The following is a 21,652-nucleotide window of genomic DNA, read 5'->3' as shown; positions in this document are numbered from 1 at the left end:
AAAATTCACAGGATGTTCTTTACCTAACATTATAAGTCAAATGGAATTACTGAAAAATTAGGAAGACACAATAACATTCAAATTACCTGGTAGGAGTTATATGCTTTTGGGTTGTATATAATTTGTGGTCAATGTGGAAACAAGAAGTCTTACTAGTGCCAAATGCCCAATATCTTCTTGTACAATGCACAAAACCTATCCTATAGTGAATGACTAACAACATGCAAATGTTACTGCAATTACCAATTGTTTCGTCACCTGAGGAACTCAATCCTTCCCTCCTTCTCTGTCCAGATATTCCATAAACACAAGATAGTTAAGCTGTGTGCACACGTTAGATTTTTGTTGTTGGAAACGATCTTTCACAAGGCCAAATGACTGAAAGATGAATGTACAGCACCGTTCTGCTCCAAAGAGAGAGGAGGGGGAAAATGAGCGAGCGACACCCCACTGTGCTCTCCTCCCTTCAATCGCATTGAGGTCATTCGTCTTCTGTCGAATAATTATACAAAGCTAAACAGAACAAGAAGACACATACAGCAATACAAATGGAAAGGAAGAAAATAAAAATGTGGGAAAGTTAAAAGGCTGATGAATTTTTTAACATAGTATGTAACTTTATGATTTGCTAAGCAAAGTGCAAACCTGCTCATTCATTTGGGCTTAAGTGTTAAGGCAACAAAGCCTCATACCAATGTTCTCTGTTTAAATAAGCTTTGTGATTAGAGGAGAGCTGCTCATGTAATTTTACTGAACAGAGCTGGTCATGTAACTTTAATTTAATAGCAGCTTTAATTTGATGCTATAGAACAGTCCCTAAAATATGTTTGTCTATGCCACCTTCAGGGTCCCAAAGCTTTTTTAAGCCATACCATGGTATTCAATCAGTCCTGACAACTTCGAGGAAGCCAGGATGTGCCGTGTATCTGGACAACTAACGCGATACTGCACGACAGATTAGGGGAGTGATCAGGCAGGCGAGTATGTTTTATTGAAGAAGGTACATCATCTGTTCTTTCCTACAATAAAGCCCTGCCTGATAGTAAATTATTAAAGTAGAATTAGTGTAAGTTCCGCTGTAAAGTTCAGTTTAAACCTGAAATTAGGCAATTTATATCGTTATTAGTATTTGCACAACACATTGATTTATTACAATTTCCAGCCTAAGATATATACGAGTTCAGTTTATAGTGATGCACTCGATGACCACACGCAATAAAAAAGTATACGTAATAGTTAAATATGGAACTATTGAACAATTTAAAACAAACCTATTAAAATAAATCCCTTCCAGCGTATCTATTGCCCAACCAATAATTAACTTATGTATAAAGACTAAAGCACATTAAAAACAGCAATGCATTTGGCATTAAAACAAATGTAAGTTAGACTTTGGTCAATTGTTACGACAACGATACTCTGATTTCCGAAAGATTTTATAAATCCTGCGGTTGTTTCTCTATAAGGTAGAGTATATTTTCAAATTTACTAACAAACATCACAAAAGGAAATGAGAATGTTATGCCAACAAGTAGAAATAATAATTACAGGAAATTCTGTAAGAGGTTTTACTTCCTGAATAAAAAATCAGTGCCTCTAAAAAGACCACTGAACACTCTGTAATTGTTCTTGAAGCTTCAACCATCACTCAAGTGATGGCAAAGCCAGTAACGATGAAAGGTTATTAAGGAACAAGCAGATCCCACATGGGAGTTTTTCATTAACCTTCTCTTACACAGCTTAATTATATATCCAGATTTTCTTCCAATTTGAAGCTAGATGCCTTAATTTAAAGATAGTACCCACATCCTCTAGAAATCACTGCCACATAAAAATTAAAAGGATCCTTAAACAGAGAGAGAGAGAGAGCTCCAATTAAATACCACAAATCAATAGGCTGATCCCTTTGCAAGCAGATGGTTAAGCCACGCAATCATCAAGCTAACATTTGTTAAAGCTTGTTCTCTACATTTGTACTTTCCTGATAAAGAATACCTTGTGCAGGCAACTAATCATTCTGAAGTCCAAAGCTCATTTCTATAAGATACAAATGCATAGGTCATCACAGGCTTTCACACAGGATATCATCATTCATCAGACTCAAACATTTATCAAAGTAAAAGCATGTGACATGGGCTAAGCAATGCCTTAACAGACAAATTACAAATGTCAAGCAATGAATGATGCATGACAATCAAAAAAGTAAAGTGGAACCAGCACCGGCACAAGATGTGTTTGTTGAAGTGAAGGGTTTGACACACACAGGGTCCATAGAGCTCTCTGAGACCTAAAGAGATGTTTGCAAAACCTATCACTATAGCAGGTAGATGAATGAAACAAAAATATATTGCAACCTACCATTCCTTAGATCTACATTTGTTTTTTTTTTTCCTCATTTTTTTCTTTTTTTTCTGAGATTACCACACTTTCTGATCCTAGTCACTCCCCCACTATAAGCATAGAGTAAGCCAGAGTTTCCTACCTGGCTAGAATTCTTGCATAATGGAGAGGTGCTGCCTGCTTTTATGTTTATATGCTGGTTCTATGAAAATGAGATATGGCCATCCAAGCGAATGAAAGTGTACTAGCTGCCATAATCTGCTCAGGAAGGCCTGGTTCTTGAACATTGCTAAGTACAGTCTGAACATTGCTAAGTAAAGATGGATGCTGTGTTTACTTGTACATTTTGATTAAAAGTTCCTAGGACCAAAAACAAATCATTATGTGTGGTGGTTCAATTCTGCTTTAAACAAATAGAGATGGTCCTGCAAATAGCCATTTCTTAAATGCTCACAATCTAATGGCTCTAACAATGTTATAAATCATTACCATAGTCTAGAAGAAGGTTCTATGGCCTGTGAGATGGAGATTTGGCCTTCTGGGTAATACGCAAAGCAACTTCTTTGATGTAAACTAGACATTGTACATGAGGACAAACATGCTATTCTCACCATCATGTTATCGGAATACATTTCTGTATCAGGTACTAGAAGGCTTGTTAGAGACACAGTAGAAAGTAAAATAAATACAGTAATACACAGGGAAATCCTGGATGCAGTCAGCAAAAGACCCTAAAAGTAAAGAGAGGATTTGTCTTGCGGAAAGACAGTGACCTACCAAGCATACACTCAAAACTACTAAAGAATGGTTAAAAAAAACTTTACGTCCAGATCTCATTAAAAAACAAAAAAATTTGTGGCTAAACTTGTGTAAGAGGTTCACTCACGATCCCAATGCAACCAGCAACAGAACATGAACAGCTTTGCAAAGAAGAATGAGGGAAAAGTCAATTTCCAGATGTGTAAAGCTGACACAGACCTGTCCACACCTGGCTTGAGGCTAAAATTGATGCCAAAAGTGCATAAACTAAATGATAACATGAAGGGAGTGAAAAAATTGTGCAGTCAGTTACTAATTGTTAATAACTGAAATAATTTTGCAGAAATCTGTTTTATGAACATAAAAAAGTATATTTGTGTTTAATAATAATAAAAAAATACAAAATTAAATCAAATGAGACTTCATTCAATTGAAATGGCCTGTAAGACCTTGTGTAGACCTGTAATATCATTCAGTTTGGTGCACCAGGAATAGATTTGTAACTTAAATTGAGCTTTATTGGTTGTATGGCAAACTGGAGGGGCACTGCTACTATATACAAAGGGGGCTGTTATACAAGAACAACCCTCAATGTTACAACTTGAAGAACTTTTAATAAAACAAAGTCAGTTCTATTTTTCTAAAGAAATATCAATCAATGACCATTCTGAACATGAACTAAAACAAAAAAACAAAAAATTACATTCTGTATGTGGGTAGAATGAAGTCAAAATCAAATCAAAGTGCTAAAGTTGTAAGACTGTAAATGACAAAAGCAAAAGTTTAAAAGACAAGCACACCAGTAATTTTATTTGCCCTAATTTTTGTTTTTGGAAATTGTATTTTGGTTTAGAGATAAAAAGAGCACACAAAGAAATCAGATACAAGATAAAACAATAAGGACGGAGCAAGATTCAAAGCAGATGCCACTTACAGATGCACTGTGCACAGTAAAGAAATAAGGGGTATAAATAGAACTAGTTGAAATAGCACTGACAGTTACAGCTGTGCACAAAATGCCTATGTGGCACACACATGTTCTGCTTTACTCACTCGCTCGAAAAAGTAGCAGTAAGTAATCATTAAATGGAAGCAGTAAATACCTGAAGTACTCACAGCTGTAGAATATGGGTTGTGAACTCCAGTGTTTTCAGCCCAGCAGCCACATCCATACAGAGCAGCCTGTATACAAAACAATACAAAACACTTAAAGCCAAACTCTAAACCAAATTCAAATTCAAAGCCCTGTTCTGGGTAAATATTAAACCTCCTCCCACCCTTTCTTTACAATTTTCTCCTTACTTTGGGAATCAAGTAACACTTACCTAAATCCTGTGTTTCAGGACCCTTGCTAAATCCATTTCCAAGTATGTCCAGTACAGGGCATTGTTAATCCAGTGCTACAGAGTTGTCCTTATTGGCCAGACCCAGTGCTAACATCACTGCTGCTATTGTTTATATCTGGAGAGAACCAGGTGGCTAATGGGAAGTGTCAACATCATGCAGACAATGAGAGACTAAACCACAATAATATATATGGAATAACACAATAGCAATACAAAATAAATACAATATTACAATAACAAGTAGAGAAGGGGAGTGAACAAGGATGTCCTGTATCTTGCTGTTCCTTCATGGTCCAACAACAACCTGGGGTGGGTCCTAGACTATGCTGTGATTGGGCAACGAAGGACAAGCATTACACAAATGAGGTCATCCCTTATTTTACCAGGCCTGAAAAATAAGTTGCAGTAGTGCTGGGGCCATAGCTAACAAAACAATATTCAGTTACATTTTTGCAAATACTGAAAGAAGTACATGAGAGAACCATCAGCGATAAAAATTGCTGCTTATAGCAGTTCTGATAGAGAAGTCGGGTTCTTGGACTTCTAATAAAATCATTTTTCTGTATACACTGATCACTCCACTTGCCTAGTATCGTGTATGTCCCTTTTGTGTCGGCTAGCTTATAAAAGTCCAACAGACACCTTCCACATTCCTTTGATAGTGTTTTAATGACTATTTAGGTTGGTGAACTTGTGCAGTCTCTAAACAATCTATATTATGCGTGTGTAGTTAGATTGATGTGGGGGGGTAATGTTCAATATTCACTGATATTTCTATTTTTTATAGTAATGAATACTGAATAATGCTTTGATGACAAACCGCTATTAAGTTGTTCTATTTCTAAAGTTCAATACTTCTGTGAGTAATAATCTCCTATGCTTCTTGCAGAACCTTTTAGTTCCTTCTACTGAACTTTACATAATTACAGGATACAGAAGTTATGTGGGGGTCAGCAGTAGGAACCAGCTAGTACAATGTTATCCCACAGGATTTAGAGGACGTTTCCCGAGGAACAAAGGCGTTCATCCATAAAGACGGCAAAATATTTACATTGTTTCCCATTTGTTGCATTTCAATGTGTGACCTTGGAATTGTTGCCTGCTGCCATCTTCCTTAACATTTAACAGTGTTCTCCACAGCTTCTTTTAACCAGGCGCACCACCCGGCACTTTTCAGTAGCCACTTGGATGTCACCAGACAGCTGCTTAGGCTGGGCTTTGTATAAACTTAGATCTCAGTGAGAGTTAGCAGCCTGCCAGCTCTGCTGGGGAAAGCTAAACACAATTCATACTATTTTAACTATGGTTAACTCATACTAAATTTTTTGCTCTCGCCTACCCACTTTTTGACCACCTGGCTAAAGCTTCCCCCCACCCAACTAAATCAAATTTCTGGGGAGAACAATGTTTTAAGACTGTAAAAGTGCACTGGGAACTAAATGTATTGTCTGTATTAATAATATATACTTCCCTTATTCTTGCATAGTTTTGGGTGGTCCCATTTATATATATAAAAATTCTAAAGCGCATGGCATCTGGGTATCACCCACAGCAACTAGCTAACTTCTCTCTCTGTTGAATAAAACTGACATTTTAGTGGCCATACTATAGCTGTTCTCTTTATTTGTTTTAATTACGATATCTAATGTATCTGTTTTGCATTCTGTCATTCTGAATCACGCACTGCTGCACCAGATAACAGATTCAAGAATGTATATTTCCAAGGACCACACAAATGGCCCTCAGTGTGATAAGGGCCTGCATATTACCTAAGCAAAAAAACATCAGAATGCATAGTACCTGTATAGAGATATAGAAATTAGATTGTTAACATGTTATATTCACTAAGGACCACCAATCACTAGAAAAAGGTTTAAAATGAAAAAAAGCCCTTTATGCTATTAGGAGCCACCAGGCATGTACAAGTCATCAATAAACAGCTAATGTTTCCCAGGGAACACTGGAACAGTGTTAAATTTGGAAAACCTACCATATTTTTATTTCATCCATATATATATATTATTTGTATAAAACTTATTCTTCTACCAAATATTTTATAACCGTAAAGCGTACCTGATCTCAAAAATTTCACTTTACATAAAAAGGTAGACAACGCTTTTATGGAAGGTAAAAATTCTGTTTAGGTTTTTTATTTTTTTTTTTACGTGCAACACTCTTTAAAAAAAAAAAAAAAGTGCCTAGGTGATTAAGAATGAATGGGAGCGCAAGGCCTCCTGGGATACCTATGTAGCGCATCCCCGGAGGCTATTGGATGCTCCTTCTGCGCATGCCTGAGCATCTCGGGAATGCACAGAAGGAGCCTTTTCAAAACTACGTCACCCAACCTCGCCCCTGCATTGGGTGACGTAGGAAGAAGAGCCGAAAATGACGGCGCCTGGCGCTGGCTAGGAACAGGATACTTTGATACCCAATCATTAAAACAATAGATTACAACCAGACAGGTCATTGATTGCACAAGGGACAGGCAATGTCCTTTCAGCAATAAAATAGGCTTACAGACTTGATCACAAATTCTTTTATTCAAACTCCCCTGTTCACGATCTGTCACAGGTGCCCCTATCTTCTTCGTCTGCTCTTCTGTGTGTTAAAACTTTTGATCATCTTGATTGGCCAGGCTGGGATGATGTACCTCCTGCACATATGCACAGAGGAGTTCATTCAGTCCCGGCTGCCATGGTTGGTGCCAGGATGCCGAGCACATCATAACACCCCACACTGCATGTGCACAACTCAGTGTTCTACGAAAAGAAGACTGTAAACAGGCAGGTACGTATGTTTTAATGTGGAAGGAACATCATCTGTAACTTCTGAAAAAGGAGCCCTGCCTGGTTTCAAATTTTGTATGTGGAACTATAGTTCTGCTTTAAAAGGTACATGATGCTTGGTCCATTTAAAAAAAAAAATCTTATACATGCTGACGGTGGTTTGGTCAGTAACCAGAAAGTTGGGTGAATACTTGCATTACAGAGTACCCTAGATTTTGGAGGACCCATGTAAACCTGGATGCTCGTAACTTTAAGCTTCAAGGTCACAGGGTATAGTACAGGTAAGCGTGGATGAAAAATTAAAAGCTAGAATATTAAAATTAGCATTTCAGTGTGAATCAATTAATCTTTAAGGAATAACAGAATACATACAGGATTGTGCTGAAGTTGTACTGCTTGAACAACATGTTTAGCCACTAGAGGGAGATCCATACACAGAGCATCAGGTTTCAGCACTGCACTACAAACCATACAAGCCAACATACATCATGTCAACCTTGTCATAGCTTATTACTTAAAATATACAAATTACAATGATCATGAGCTGCAATAACATAATACATAATATTATCATAATAAAATATAATACTTTAAAATACAGATACTAATAAGTGATTTTATTTTAAAATATAAGATAATGCTAAAGAGTCCATGTTACCACACTTTATATCTCTATTTCAGCACATCATTATAAAATGCTTGAATTTTACCTAGGCTACGTAAACACGCGCAATAATTGTCATTGGAAAACGAACGATTACCAATCAATCAACGATTATTTTGAATAATTGTATTGTACACAATTCTGTACATGCTGAAATGATACAATCATTCAAATTTATGTATATATATGTATCATTCTTTTTTCTGGCTGCTTTATGCAATTTTCTCTGGTTGCTTCAACTACCCAGCTTCCTCAGCACAATCTTCTTAGATACCAACTAACAGCACAAAGTTTTTGTGTTTGGGAGCGTGCTTCTACAAGGGCAGCTTCAGCAATTTCACAATAATGGCCCATGCAAAATTACAGAAGCCATTCCAAACTAATAATGAAGGGTTCTGACTGCAATACTGATTGTAGGATTACCCTGAAGGAGCAATGTTTCGAGGACATTTCTGACATGAAAGATGCTGCTGAGAGCTGGTTTGCGGCCCAACCAAAGGACTTTTATTTGAATGGTCTAGAAAAGCTGCAACTACGTTGTACCAAGTGCATCGGTCTCAGGGGGAATATGTTGAATAAATGTGTTATTTCATAACTCTGGCTCTCTTCTTTCTGGGCAAAGCCAGGAACTTCTCAGCACCCCCTCATATTTCTTTATCTTTGTTGATGTTTCTGCAAATCATTTTTATGAAACAGGGGTCGCCAACCAGTGGTTCGTGGTCTTGGCTTGAAACAAAAACAGCTCTCCATCTTGCAGTAATGTCATTGAAGCAAAAAACTCATAAACCTATTTCAAACAAGCATAAACAAATATACCAAAAAAATTGTACTACCTAAATAGGCTTCAATTATTTTATAGGAATTAAACGAACTTTATATTTTGTTACATTTAAACAAGCTATAATGATTTTGTTATGATTACATAAGCATTTTTAACTTTGGTATATTTAAAAGGTGCGTTTCATATTAATAAAATGGAAGTTCTCTGAACAATATTTTACACATGTATTGACCTTCTATCTGGTCTGCAGGATTTCAAATTATGAATTTAGTGATCCGTGAGGTCCGAAAGGTTGGCGACCGTTGTTATAAAACATTTGGCATCTTCCATTTACATATAACACAGTGTTCTTCCAGGGGCTGCCACCTGCCTAAAGCTTCTTCCCTCCCAGTTAAAAAAAAATTCTGGGGAGAATCTATAAAAAAGACAGATGTTGGAGACCTGCATCCTACACCTCTGTGGGCTGTAAATGATCCTGTCCTGAATTGCACAAGTAGATTCTTGACAAAATTGCCTGAATCTGTTCTTCTAAATTTATTTTTAAATAACTGGATGTTAAAATATAAGAGATAGTTAAAGGATTCTTGTTATTTGACCGCTGCTGTAGCAAGTGTTCATAAGAAGGGGAGGGGCTTCAGTGAACTATATAATCCAAGGGTGACATTTTTCTTGAAGCAGAAACAATGGATGAGTCACATTCAATATCAAAAGATATTCACCTGGCCAACTCTTCCAGGATGTTTCATGGCTAGTCCACCACTGGAGACAGCAGCAGCTACGTTTCCATCTTGGTCAACAACTATTGCTCCAACAGTGTCCAGAGTTCCTGAGTCATTCTCCTGTGGAGTAATAAGAGCAATTGCTTTAAAAGTATTTTAACAAGGCACTGAGGCTGCCTTTAATGTAAACCAATTCTACTATAAATACTGGAAAGGAAATGTAAGCATTTAATTTCAGTTGAGAAGGTCACGAGACATACGTAATAGTTTTTCTATTGTTTATATTGGCATCAAATAAATAGAACAGAGTTTATTAGATACACACACACATTGTATTATTGTAACCTCAAGAACCCTCATGTTGTCACAGTTACTTAATACCGGTTAAATGTTTTTTGTTATATTTAACATACAGGTCATGTTTAGTATTGCTTACAAAATTGGTAAGGCTGAAATGGATAATGAAGATAAGAAACTTATGGCTAAATAGTTTTTTTTAATGTTTTAATATTATTTTATAATTAAAATTTTACAATTACATTCTTAAATTTTAAAATGTGTATTTGAAAAACAGTTTAGTACTGATTCAAACAATGTTTCAGAAATTTAAGGAGCACTTCTAACATCTTTTTTTTAACGATATAATTAAAATAGGGAAGCCTCAAAACTCTTGTTAGGTTATCCTAATATAGTTAGGCAGTCAGACAAAACAGTAGTTGTTTAAAATCTTTTGACCATTATAATCACTTCAGACTTTAAAGCCCTGTAAACATGTTAGACCTATGTTTTGGAAAATTATTATTTGGGATTGTTTTTAAATGACAGAACAAACGAACAGGTGTTGACAACACACATAAATAACATAAGACCAGACCCTTAATATCTGAAGATTAAATAAATAGGGTTCCACGTAGATACCTTTTATGGACATTCTAATCATCTACACCTAATCTGGAATAATTAATACTAATTTCAAAGTGGTGGTAAATGTAGGGGTGTACTTACTTTTTGTATTTATATTCATTGGAATTTTGATAACTAATGCGTCTTGTCAATATTATGCATATCACTTTTATCTGTAGGTACTGTTGGACTTTTTTTTCACACCACCAATGGTCCTAATGGCTGTAAAGTATTCATTTTGTAGGGATTCAAAATGGTTCCTTTATTATATAATTACAGGTTGGAATGCATCATCAACTGGGCTTTAATAAAAAATTACAGTGTAGACAGTATGAAAGTTACAGACCTAACTGTGCATCTGGTGGGGGTTCCCAATTCAGCAGAGTAGCTTAAACAAAAAAGACAAATGTTTTGGCACACACACATACACAACTATTAGCATTGGCCTGAAGTTTAGATTTAAAAAAAATACAAGAATGACCTAAATAACATCTTCACATTATTCAATTTTTTATTTTACAGAACCATATATATATATATATATATATATATATATATATATATATATATATAAAGCAATACGAACAGGAAAAGGAAAAGCTTTTGACCTCACTAAGTTATTACAGACACTAAATCAATTACCCTCAGGTAGTCGAGAGTCATTTCATGTCTAATGTGCCCTGTCAGTCTGCTATGGGTCAGGAGTGTTTCTGCTGGTGGTAGTTTTTACAGTGAATGGAGAGAAACAAGACATCTTTAAACGTTTAGTAAATGTGGCAAACAATCGTCTTGCCTAGCAACTCAACCTCTGTGGTTATAAACATTAAAGTGCATCCAGGATTTATATGGATTTGTATTCTGCTTTATTAGGAAGGTCTTTTAATAACCCAAAAATATGAAAAAGGTTTCTAGTAAAATATGCTTGTGAAAAATACCAGATGATATTTTTTTTCTTTTCTGGAGCAACAGTTCTCCAAGAAGGTTATAGAGATCTTTGATACAACACGCACAGGCATCTTACTTTGCTGAACTTGGATCACAAAGTTATTGTAATTGTCCATAGCTCATTCTGAAAACCAATAATAAAACGTTCTGCTCTATAAGACCTTATTTTATATATATTTTTATATGTAATGCCTGCTGCCTACCTGCAAAATATCTGCAGCCAAACCTTCATTCCTCTGTTCTGGATGTTATAAATGACTAAGTCCTAGGAAAGTGACACTATTTTCTTAGTCTTAAAATGTACAGTGTTACAACTCTGCCCTTTGTGTGACTTCTTAAAGGTGAACCCCAGACTACCTATTGAAGTTTTCATTAAGTTAACTTAGTAAGGATATGGGTCAGTCCCATATGGTTACCAATGGTTACCAATCCCCTTCATACCCCCAACTAAAAGGTGTTTCCATTGTTCCTTAAGGTACTGACTCCACTTTATCTGTCACTAAAATATGATTTAAAATTTGGTCTTTTTGTGAAATGGTATTATAATAGTAGCATAACTGATGAGGAGGTGTGAGGGGTAAACTGGGTTAAGCAGAGAGAGGTTCTTACAGGTGTACAAAAAGAAGAAATGTTGAAATTAGAGACAAATGATCAAAAAGACAAAATGACGTAGGTCACAATGTTCTGTAAGACTGTAGTACAGCTAAATATTGTGGTTGCAAGGATGGCAATTTATTACCAGTGCGTCAGTATGGTCACCCAAGCAAAGGTAGTGGCATAAAAGCTGGATTTGTGCACGAATCATTATTATTATATTACATATTATTACATATATATACATATTATTATTTTAGGAATTATTTAAAGGATATACATGAAAACAGCAAGATTCATTAAAAGTCTCCACAAATGTTCTCAAATATATATCTTTTCACTTTGGATTTAAGATAAACATACAGAGATACATTTTCCCAATTGGGCCCTAACTAAATGGGTAATTTTACACAGCTTAGTATGCACACCAAATGATACAGTCAAATATTTAGTTTGGTAAGTTTTTTTTAGTTTTTTAATCCTGGGGTGCTTTAAAAATTCTACAAAATGTTTTATGCTTATTACACGACAGACACATTTTCCTTATAATATGACGAGGATTATGACTCACGCCCTTTAAATCTTTGCAGTAGCAGACGGGCTAATTTGGAAACTACTAAAGTAAGTCAAACTGAGACAATGCTTACCTCCTACAGCTTCTTTACAGAGGAAAAAAAATCCTTGTAAAAGCAAGCAAAGTTACAGCAATTAGATCACAAATATAGTTATAATTTAATGTATTTTCAAAGTATGCTCTCACCAACATCTAAAAGTTCAGTTACATTATGCAGAAGTATACACACACTAACTCTGGGGACAAAGCATACCAGTTGAAATATTGTGCCCGTCATACTTTAGTTCATATTCTGAACCTGGCAGTCAAATAGCTACATTCCTATTGTTGATGGTATTCTCATTTTCTGAATGGCTACTGCATAAATGCAAGCCAAGTGTTCCTTGGGTCTAATATCAACTTCTCTCTGAACTCATTGCAAGCTCATAGATGTACAGTGTATTTGAGCCTAGGAAGCACAAAAAAATAATATAGTACTGCTCAAACATTTTGTGAATCCAATCTGAATGAATGGATTTACAGATACTATAGAATAACGATTTCTCCTCACAATCTGCATATTACTTTTCTCATCATTATGCCTTATGCAGAATTCATTAAGAAATGTCCAACAGCCAATACTTTTTGTTTTTGGTGGTTACCAATTTTTAATCCTTTGACTTTGTTACCAAAATAAGGCTATGTACACACGTACAATATTTGTCATTGGAAAGAATCTTTTACAATACTTTTCAGCGACAAACAACTGCCGATACATGAATGAGTGATGTGCATACAGCACCGTTCTCTATGGAGAGGGGAGAGGGGAGGTGGGAGAGCGTCGGAGCGGCACCCCGCTGCCCTCTCTGCTCTTTACTTCCATTACGACAAGCATTGTACACACGCAAGATTCTCGTCCAAGAACCATTGCACGTGTGTACCTAGCCGAAGGCTACACATTCAATTACTGTCGTTGGAAATCTTTTGGAAACCCGCAGTGCTCTCATTCATGGATGAGTCGGGACAAAACTTTGAACACCGGGCAGCCTCTGTACAAATGTCAGATTCTCAGAAGAGCCAAACCATTCGTATCGGGTGTGTGTACATAGCCTAAGTCTTTACCTTGCATATAATCACAGCCACCTTCAGGCTGCGGTGGAATTTATAGTATGTATACTATGTATACTATACTGAAAGCAGCCCTTTATAAAGTCCATAGTCATGTCAGTAACTGTCCCTTCAAAGCGGCTCACAATTTAATGTCTCTACAATAGTCATATGCCATTAACAATTAAGGTCGATTTTTTGAGGGAAGCTAATCAACCTAACTGCATGTTTTTGGAATAAGGGTACACAGGGTACCAGTAGAAAACCCAAGTAAAGAAGAGGAGAACATATAAACTCCATGCAAATGCTGACCTGGCTGTGATTTGAACTTGGGATTCAGCACTGTGGTTTAGAATGCTAACCTCCGAGCCACCATGATACTACATTAAGCTTCAGACACTATTTGCTTTCAAGTAATTTGCCTTTAACCATGACAACAGAAAATAAAGTTTGTTGGAGTGTAAGATGTAAAAGTCTAAATTAGTAATCAAAATCTTACAAAACCACTAAGAGCATAAACTTCATAATCTCACAACTTCTCAGTTGTGTCACAAGAAAAACAGCCGGCTTATCCAGTAAGGACGAGTAAACCTTACTATAAAACTTAAATAACGGTGAAAAATAAAGGTGAAAAATAACAAAAAAATACTGGCCTGGTTACCTTTTCACAGTTTTCTTTACAGAATCAGGCATTAAAAAAGTAAACAATGCCAGCAATGTCAACAATATAAAATCATTATTTTTCATCTGAGAGGGCTGTGGAGCCATTGCAACAGGATGTCTCTTCTTATCTGGAAAATAAATTCTACGAAAATGCATGCTGCACACTAATGAACCCAAACACTGGTCACACATGGCCTATTATTTGCAATCAATGTGCCTAGTTTGCACAATGTCAAACAGAGTGTATACTGAGGAAGGAAGAAACAGCACAAGCCACCAAATCTGTTCATACCAATGATCTTATCAGACTACTGCGTCTCCTTTCACTGTCCAATCCCAGGCTCCAGCAGGAGCTTGGGCAAGACCTGTAAGTGGTCCTAAACTACAGATTTATCACATCTCCTGCCCTGCCTGTCTAAATTGGACTCCGCTGTGGTAGAGCTTTGTAAGGACTGGGTGGACAGAAACATTCTCTGGCAACTAAAACAGTTCTCATACATGCATTTTATCTATGTATTTAGTTGTTTGTCTGGAGTGTTGCTTTAAGTGGAAGTAAATACCGTCTAATGAAATCTGGTAGTCCTACCACAACAGCATATAAAAAGTGTTCTTATCTTAAGGGGGTTTTATATGGGGGGGAAGATGATGAGTTTTGTTTTATCCAGGTTGAGTTTCAGAAATCTGCCAGACATCCATAATGATATCACTGACAGGCAGCATTAGACCTTATACAGGACTGAGGGAGACAGGTCAGGGGTGGACAGATAGATTTGAGTGTCATCAGCATAGAGATGGTATTGGAAGCCAAAAGAGGATATGAGACTACCAAGAAAGGACTGACCCTTGGGGAACGCCAACGGGGGGGGGAGAGTAGGAGAGGAGGAGCAGTCAGACAGATAGGAGGCAAACCTAGAGACAGCAGTGTCACTGATACCAATGGAGCGCAAGATTTGTAATAGAAGGGAGTGATCAACAGTGTCAAAAGCAGAGGAAAGATCAAAGAGAAGGAGGAGGGAAAAGTTGCCTGGAGACTTAGCTCTGATGAGGTAATTGGCTACTTTACTAAGGGCTGTTTCAGTGGAATGGGCAGCTCGAAAGCCAGACTGAAGAAGGTCAAGGAGAGAATTGGTGCTCAGGTAATCGGTGAGTCTTTTGTAGACAAGGCGCTCAAGGAGTTTGGAAACAAACACGAGAAGGAAGATAGGACGGTAGGGAGAATATTGGTATGTTTGAAACCAGAGGAGTAGATACCAGTAGAAATTGGAGAGGTTAGGGCGGGGGCTAGGGTGGAGAAATGGGCATGGAGTAGATCAGGGGGAATTGGGTCAAGCGAACAGGTAGTAGATGGTGATGATGAGGGAAGAGAGGAGACTTCATCCACGGTAACAAGGCTGAGGAAGGCCAGTGATGATTTACAGGTGGAAGGGGTGGATATGGTTGGAGTGGCCCGGTGAGCAGAGAAATCATGTCTGATTTTTTCAATTTTATCTCTAAAGTAGGTGGCATTATCTTGGGCAGAGATGGTAGTTGTGGGGTGAGCAGGTGTGGGGTTTCGAATGGAGTCAATTGTTGAGAAGAAGCTGTGTGGGTTGGAAGCTTGAGAGTAAATGACAGCAAAGAAATAATTTTGCTTGGTGACAGTGAGTTCAGTGTTTAAGTGTTGTAGTCTATTTTGTGAACTGGATTAAAAGGAAACATGACCTTGCATGGCCTAGTCAAATTTGAGACTTTAAAATAATTAACAATTTTTGATTGGTGTACACAAACCCAATCCAACTTCTACATTTAAGGAGTTGAAGCAGTTTTGCCCCAAAGAAGAGATTCACAGCTGTAACTGTGGCAAATGGTGGATCTACAAAGAAATACCTTTGTGGGATGAACTCCAATACAAATTAGTGATTTCTGTTGTTTGCATTACAATAAAATATACTTTGGACCTGTGCTAGGCATGCTGTGTATATGGTGATAGTTCCCCAAAACAACATTTTAATTGTAATGTGGCAACACCAGACAAACACTGGGATGGATAAATACTTTCTTAAGGCACTGCAATTTAAACTAATAGCAAAAGTACACACAGTCTTTGGTCAGAATGAAATTCATAAAACAGATTGCATCATTCAGAGTTCAGTGATGTGGAAGATGAAATTTTTCAGCACAATGCATAGAATAGGACACATACACTTACATCTGGCCACCACAAAGTGCTCATCAACAGGATGCTGCTACCTGCAGAACCGTACATTTGGGCAAACAGCCTTTATTTCTCCTTGCCTTTGCAATTATTTAAAGCTCTATCCACTTCCTGCATGACACTTATTGCTCTTATTGCTGGTAATGCTAATGCTTAACTCTGTAATGTAATACGTAGCAACCACTCTTACCTATTAGGTTTTGTCTTTACTACATATATGGGACTGTGGAAATACTAATGGCAGTAACACTTACACAAAAATGGCATGCCATTTAGTGGAATCTAACTATATAGCTCTTTTAAGATGGTATATGGTAGCTGTGACAATTGCTAACCTCTCAGCTTCCCCACTTAGTTGCTAGGGTTGCAGCTAGCCAAGTATTTTGACATATGTTAGATGGTCCTGAAGGTCCAAAAAGGTAAAAAGTTTCTGAACTTATGCATTTATTTAAACTAGAAGGTCATCTATAACAATCACCCAAAGTCATCAGAATGTGCTTTATTCAGCAAGTTTGACTTGTATTTCTCCAAACTTTTCTCCAGCTTGATGAAGTACAGATTCCTGGAAGCTAAAATCACTATTGCCAAATAATGGAAATCTGTCACACTACCCTTGGAATACATCAAGGTAAAATTAAATTGAATAATGGCAATGATAGACTTTCCTGCACTTTAAGGGATGATCTCGCCAGATTTTGTACTAGAGATCATTGGATAACCTACATTGTTTAATTACTTGTCTCTCTAGTTTGGCACTCTTTACCTTTTCTTCTGTCCTTAATTTTTCTCCGCTCTCCTTTCTCCTAACAGTAGTTTTGGCTTCTTTCCCCATGTTCATGTATTACATACTGATTGTGTTGCCCTTTGTTGCAATTGTCCATATTTGTCTTTGTTGTATTTTTCTTTGTTAGGTTTAATATTCTAATTTGAAAATTTGTAATCCGAAAATGGTATGCCAGGAATATTTTGTTACCCATTTGCAGAAAATATTTGAAACCCTGCACCCTTTTGTGTCAGCTTTAAAGCACATCTCTGGGTTACATTAGCCCTCTTATCGTCTATTCCTTCTATAGTTAAAAAAACACAACACTGTCACCCTTTAAATAATTTATTTCAAATAGCTTAGAGAACCCTAAAACACGCTAACAGGTTAATAAGTTTGTGTCCAAATTGGCCTTAGTGCATGTTCAAGCAATAGGGGGAACAACTGAAGGGAATGTTCTTTTTTGTAATTATTTATTGAAAAAAAGTTTGTTTAAAAAATAAACAGTTACAAACAGATGCATTTGAGAGATTACTCCGGGGTTTCCCGGTGAGGTCGGTGCATGTGTCGGTGCGGGCAGGAGGAGCAGCGTGAAATTCAAATAATTTTGCATTGGATTCAATACAAAATAGCTGTAATGAGTCCAATACAAAGAAATCTTTATAAAATGTATATATATATATATCTATAAATATAATATTTATATATTATACATGCTGCTGTACAGGTATAATACATGTTTCACTATTTTTTATTTTTTTTTATTTAACAGATGATTGTGTTTTTTAATTTAAAGTTTATTATTACATTTTTTTTAATTTATTAAATATATATTTCGGTGAATTATGCCTAAGAGCTATAGGCCTACAATTTAAAATAAATTTCCATGCAAAAAAATGTAATGCTTTTTGCATGGAAATACAGACAGAATTAGAATGTTAGGGGGTTCCCTAGAAACTGGACTCAATTTTCATTTTTCTGGCAGACCAATATGAAAGACATCACACAAATTGTTGCCAAAAACATCGGAAGTGATCTACTATTGATATTTACCACAAACCAACATTGAAAATGGGAAATCAGTTTTGTCCCTAACAATATTTTGATAGTTTGACTTGCATGACTGAGTTGGAAACAATTCTAAGTACATACTTCAAAATGTTAAAAACAAACCGCAAAATGATAAAATAACCAGAACACAAATGGAATGCAGTTTACCTGCTTCTGAAAAAAAGACACAGTTGTTATTGGTGACAACAAAATGACAGTTTTAGCACACAAAACAAACCTACAGGGTTTTTATAGGTCGTATCCTGTGAGCAAGTTGATAATGAAAAAATTTGCCAGTAGCACAGTTTTATTTAATCAGCATCTTGATACCCCAAAACCATAGGGGGCTTAATAAAATATTCAGGAAGGATGGGCCACATTTCTGCAATAGAACATATTTGTGTTTTCAGAATACCAGGATATAGTTCATAAGCTATAAAAAATGCCCTAACACATAACTAACTACCATAACCTCAGGTGTTCCTATTATCAGCACTACTTTTGTACCATGACATTATATGATAGGGTTTACATAGAGGAAAAAGAAAACAATCCCCCTTTTAATTTGAAAGTTTTGTGCATCAGGACAATAAGTGTGACCAATGCCAGGGAGGAAAGACATCAGCAATAATCCCAGAGAAGCAATTGTTTCGCCATAAAAGACCATTTCCAAACAATTTGTCCATCATTCCAATGTGAAAAAGATTATTCACAAGTGGTAAAACAAGACAGTCTTTGCAGTAAATTTCACCCCAATGCTAGTCTGTGCAATGTTCACAGAAATGGCAAAAACTTCAAGAGCTCCATCCCAGACTCTACAGGTCTCAGCATGTAAATGGTAAATTTATGAAAGTACAATTAGAAAAAGGATAAACAAGTATGGCTTTTTTGAAAGGATTTATTGGAAAAAAGCCAAAACATGAACTTCTTTATACCCTCAATGAACTGCAGCAAAGTTGTAAAGAAGAATGGGTCAAAATTGGGCCTCCACAATTATGTGAAAGACAGAAAGTCAAACAGAAAATGATTACTTAATATTATTGTCAACAAGGTGGTTGTACAAGCTACTGAAATATTTTCTCACACAACTTGGCTTGGAATTTTGGCTTTATTTTGTAAAATAAATAATGACACAGTGGAATCCATTGTGTGTTGTTTTACAACGGAGATTACATTTAAAAAACTTTATAACCTGTCAAAGACAAGATGATTTCTTTTTATGCCTTCATACCTAAACCTTAGAATTAAGAGAGGGGTGTACTTCCTTTTTCTCATAACTGTACACTTTAATGTCACCAACGCCTAAAATCTTACACTTGCCCTGCTGAATAACTCTAAGATTGTCGCAAATTGATTCAATATTAAACAACTTCTGGTTACAAAATTTCAACTGCCTAATTGAATGTTAACTATTATACCATTACCATGCAAAAGAAAAAAACGGACAGACAATGCTCATTTTCATCTAAGATGAATATGAAAATTCTCTAATATTTACCTTATCCCACGCTCCCACAAACTCCTTCCCATTCAACTTATGAACCCAAGAAGCCTCCTCTCTGCTGTCCTTTGTTCACAATCCTCTTCAGCAAGAACAATGCAGGACCAGAAATTAGCTTTTAACTTTCAGTTTGAGATGGCAATGCTTAGGTAAAACTACTTGTAAAACCCACTAGTTTGAACTTAGCCTAAATGAAATTACCTAGAAAAATTAAACAATGTTATCTTCTATGTGTAAACTACTAATACCCCATCCCATGTGTAATGAATAAACAAAAGGTAGAATGTTTGAAAACCAGCCAGTGGCAACCATAGCTCCCTCAATGGAAACAGGGAAGAAGTAAGTGAAGACACCCAAGGACAGAAAGTTTCACTTCCAGAAATGTCAGGTAAAAAAAAAAAAGGAATGAAAACTAAAACTAGGGACTGGTAAACAGCAATATATTACATTTTTATTTTAGGTTTAATATATTTTAAAAACCTGGATTTACTAAGGAAAGAAAAAAGCATTAAGTAGGTGACATCTGGATTGGTATATTTTCATGCTAACCTTTTCACTTGATTGTCTTCTCTTCTTAATCTGAATAAAATCTGTTTCCACCTTTTCCGCCAGCTCAAGTTTTCTTTTGTTGCGTTTGAAAGCAGCTAAACTTAATTCTGCAAAGACAAGTACGTCATGTTAGATATTCTTGTTAACATTTTACACATTGCTTCACTTGAGAACTATATACAGTAACCAAACAGTATACCGAAAAGAGACATTTCTAAATGTGACAATATAGTCCAAAGGATTCAAATTTACAGTCATAAACTGTAGTCTGGAACTTCTGGAGCGTTTGGAACACCCAAAAGTGCCTCATATTAAATATTTTTAGGTTGTCATAAGCCCTGGAAGGGAACATATAATCCAGGAAAGATTTGTTAGATGGCTAAGAATACTCATTTATTATTTTTGCAGCAGCGTCCCTTTAAAATAGATGATTGTTTCTAAGGCTGGGTACACAGATTAGACTTTTGTAAATTGGAAAGGATCTTTATGAAAGATACATGAGCGAGCGCTGTACATACATGTGGAGAGCAGAGAATGAGCGAGCAGTACCTGCTGCCCTTTCTCCACTTCACTTGCATTGTGGTCATTTATCTTTTGTTATCCATGAAACCGCCAGGACGGATACATGAACGACGTCCGCTGTCAGATGTAATACTAGCCCTAATACAATAGTTGGACCAGAATCATCTGACGTGTGTATGTAGCATAATTTCGCTCAGATACTGCAGATTCAAGATCTCACATCTACACATCTGTCACTGTGTTTTACTCCCACGATTACAGTTTACATTTATTGGAGCTCCTTTATGTAAGCCTTGTGAGCTTCTTCTGTTAGTCATTGGTCTTCTATCCGACTTAATAGGCAGTTCAATAGCCCTAAAAAATAGCGTACACAACAGGATGATAATTGTCAGCATGCAACAGGATGTACTGGTAGTGGCAGGAATAGATTCACAAAAAAACAAAAAAAACAACTTGATTAGGAAAACAGTATACTGCAAGACATGCTGTTAATGATACTAATAAAATCCATCATATGCGCCCCGGGATGAAACTAAAATAGGCTGTGTCATCACACATTTGGGTGACATTTTCCCCCCTTGTCACAATCATTAAGCGGGTCCATGGCAATATTATTTAGCAGGCGACTGAAGGAGTGCACAGGATGAAAAGAGAATTAAGAAAAGGTGAAAGAAAATGACAAATGTATAAGATACACAATGCGATGTGACAAAATGCCATTAGGTAAGGGTTTAGACCGATAGAATTGAACATACTCGATCAGGACTGGTGGAATGACAGGCGTTATGTGTAAGACTCTGGGCCTGGATGTTATGTCATAAGAATTATATTTTGTCCTTAACAGATTAGTCTAAATTAATAATAAACACATCTTCATTCCACCATGATCCATATTCATCACATGTAAAGCCAT

General features: G+C 36.4%; 1 protein-coding gene across 1 annotated transcript in view; it reads right to left on the bottom strand.

The window, feature by feature from the left end:
* TASP1 (taspase 1) overlaps positions 1-21,652 on the bottom strand; it is a 78,051-nt gene that overhangs the window by 34,753 nt on the left and 21,646 nt on the right. Inside the window, exons 7-9 of the mRNA XM_072410277.1 lie at positions 20,218-20,324; positions 9,396-9,515; positions 4,203-4,281 (exon numbers count right to left, since the gene is read on the bottom strand). Coding sequence (XP_072266378.1) covers positions 4,203-4,281; positions 9,396-9,515; positions 20,218-20,324 — 306 coding nt within the window. The remainder of the gene's footprint in view (positions 1-4,202; positions 4,282-9,395; positions 9,516-20,217; positions 20,325-21,652) is intronic.

The sequence above is a fragment of the Pyxicephalus adspersus genome, chromosome 4, assembly GCF_032062135.1.
Source record: "Pyxicephalus adspersus chromosome 4, UCB_Pads_2.0, whole genome shotgun sequence".
Classification (NCBI taxonomy): Eukaryota; Metazoa; Chordata; class Amphibia; order Anura; family Pyxicephalidae; genus Pyxicephalus; species Pyxicephalus adspersus.
The sequence above is the reverse complement of the archived record's forward strand: the minus strand, read 5'-3'. Positions and strand labels throughout refer to the sequence as shown.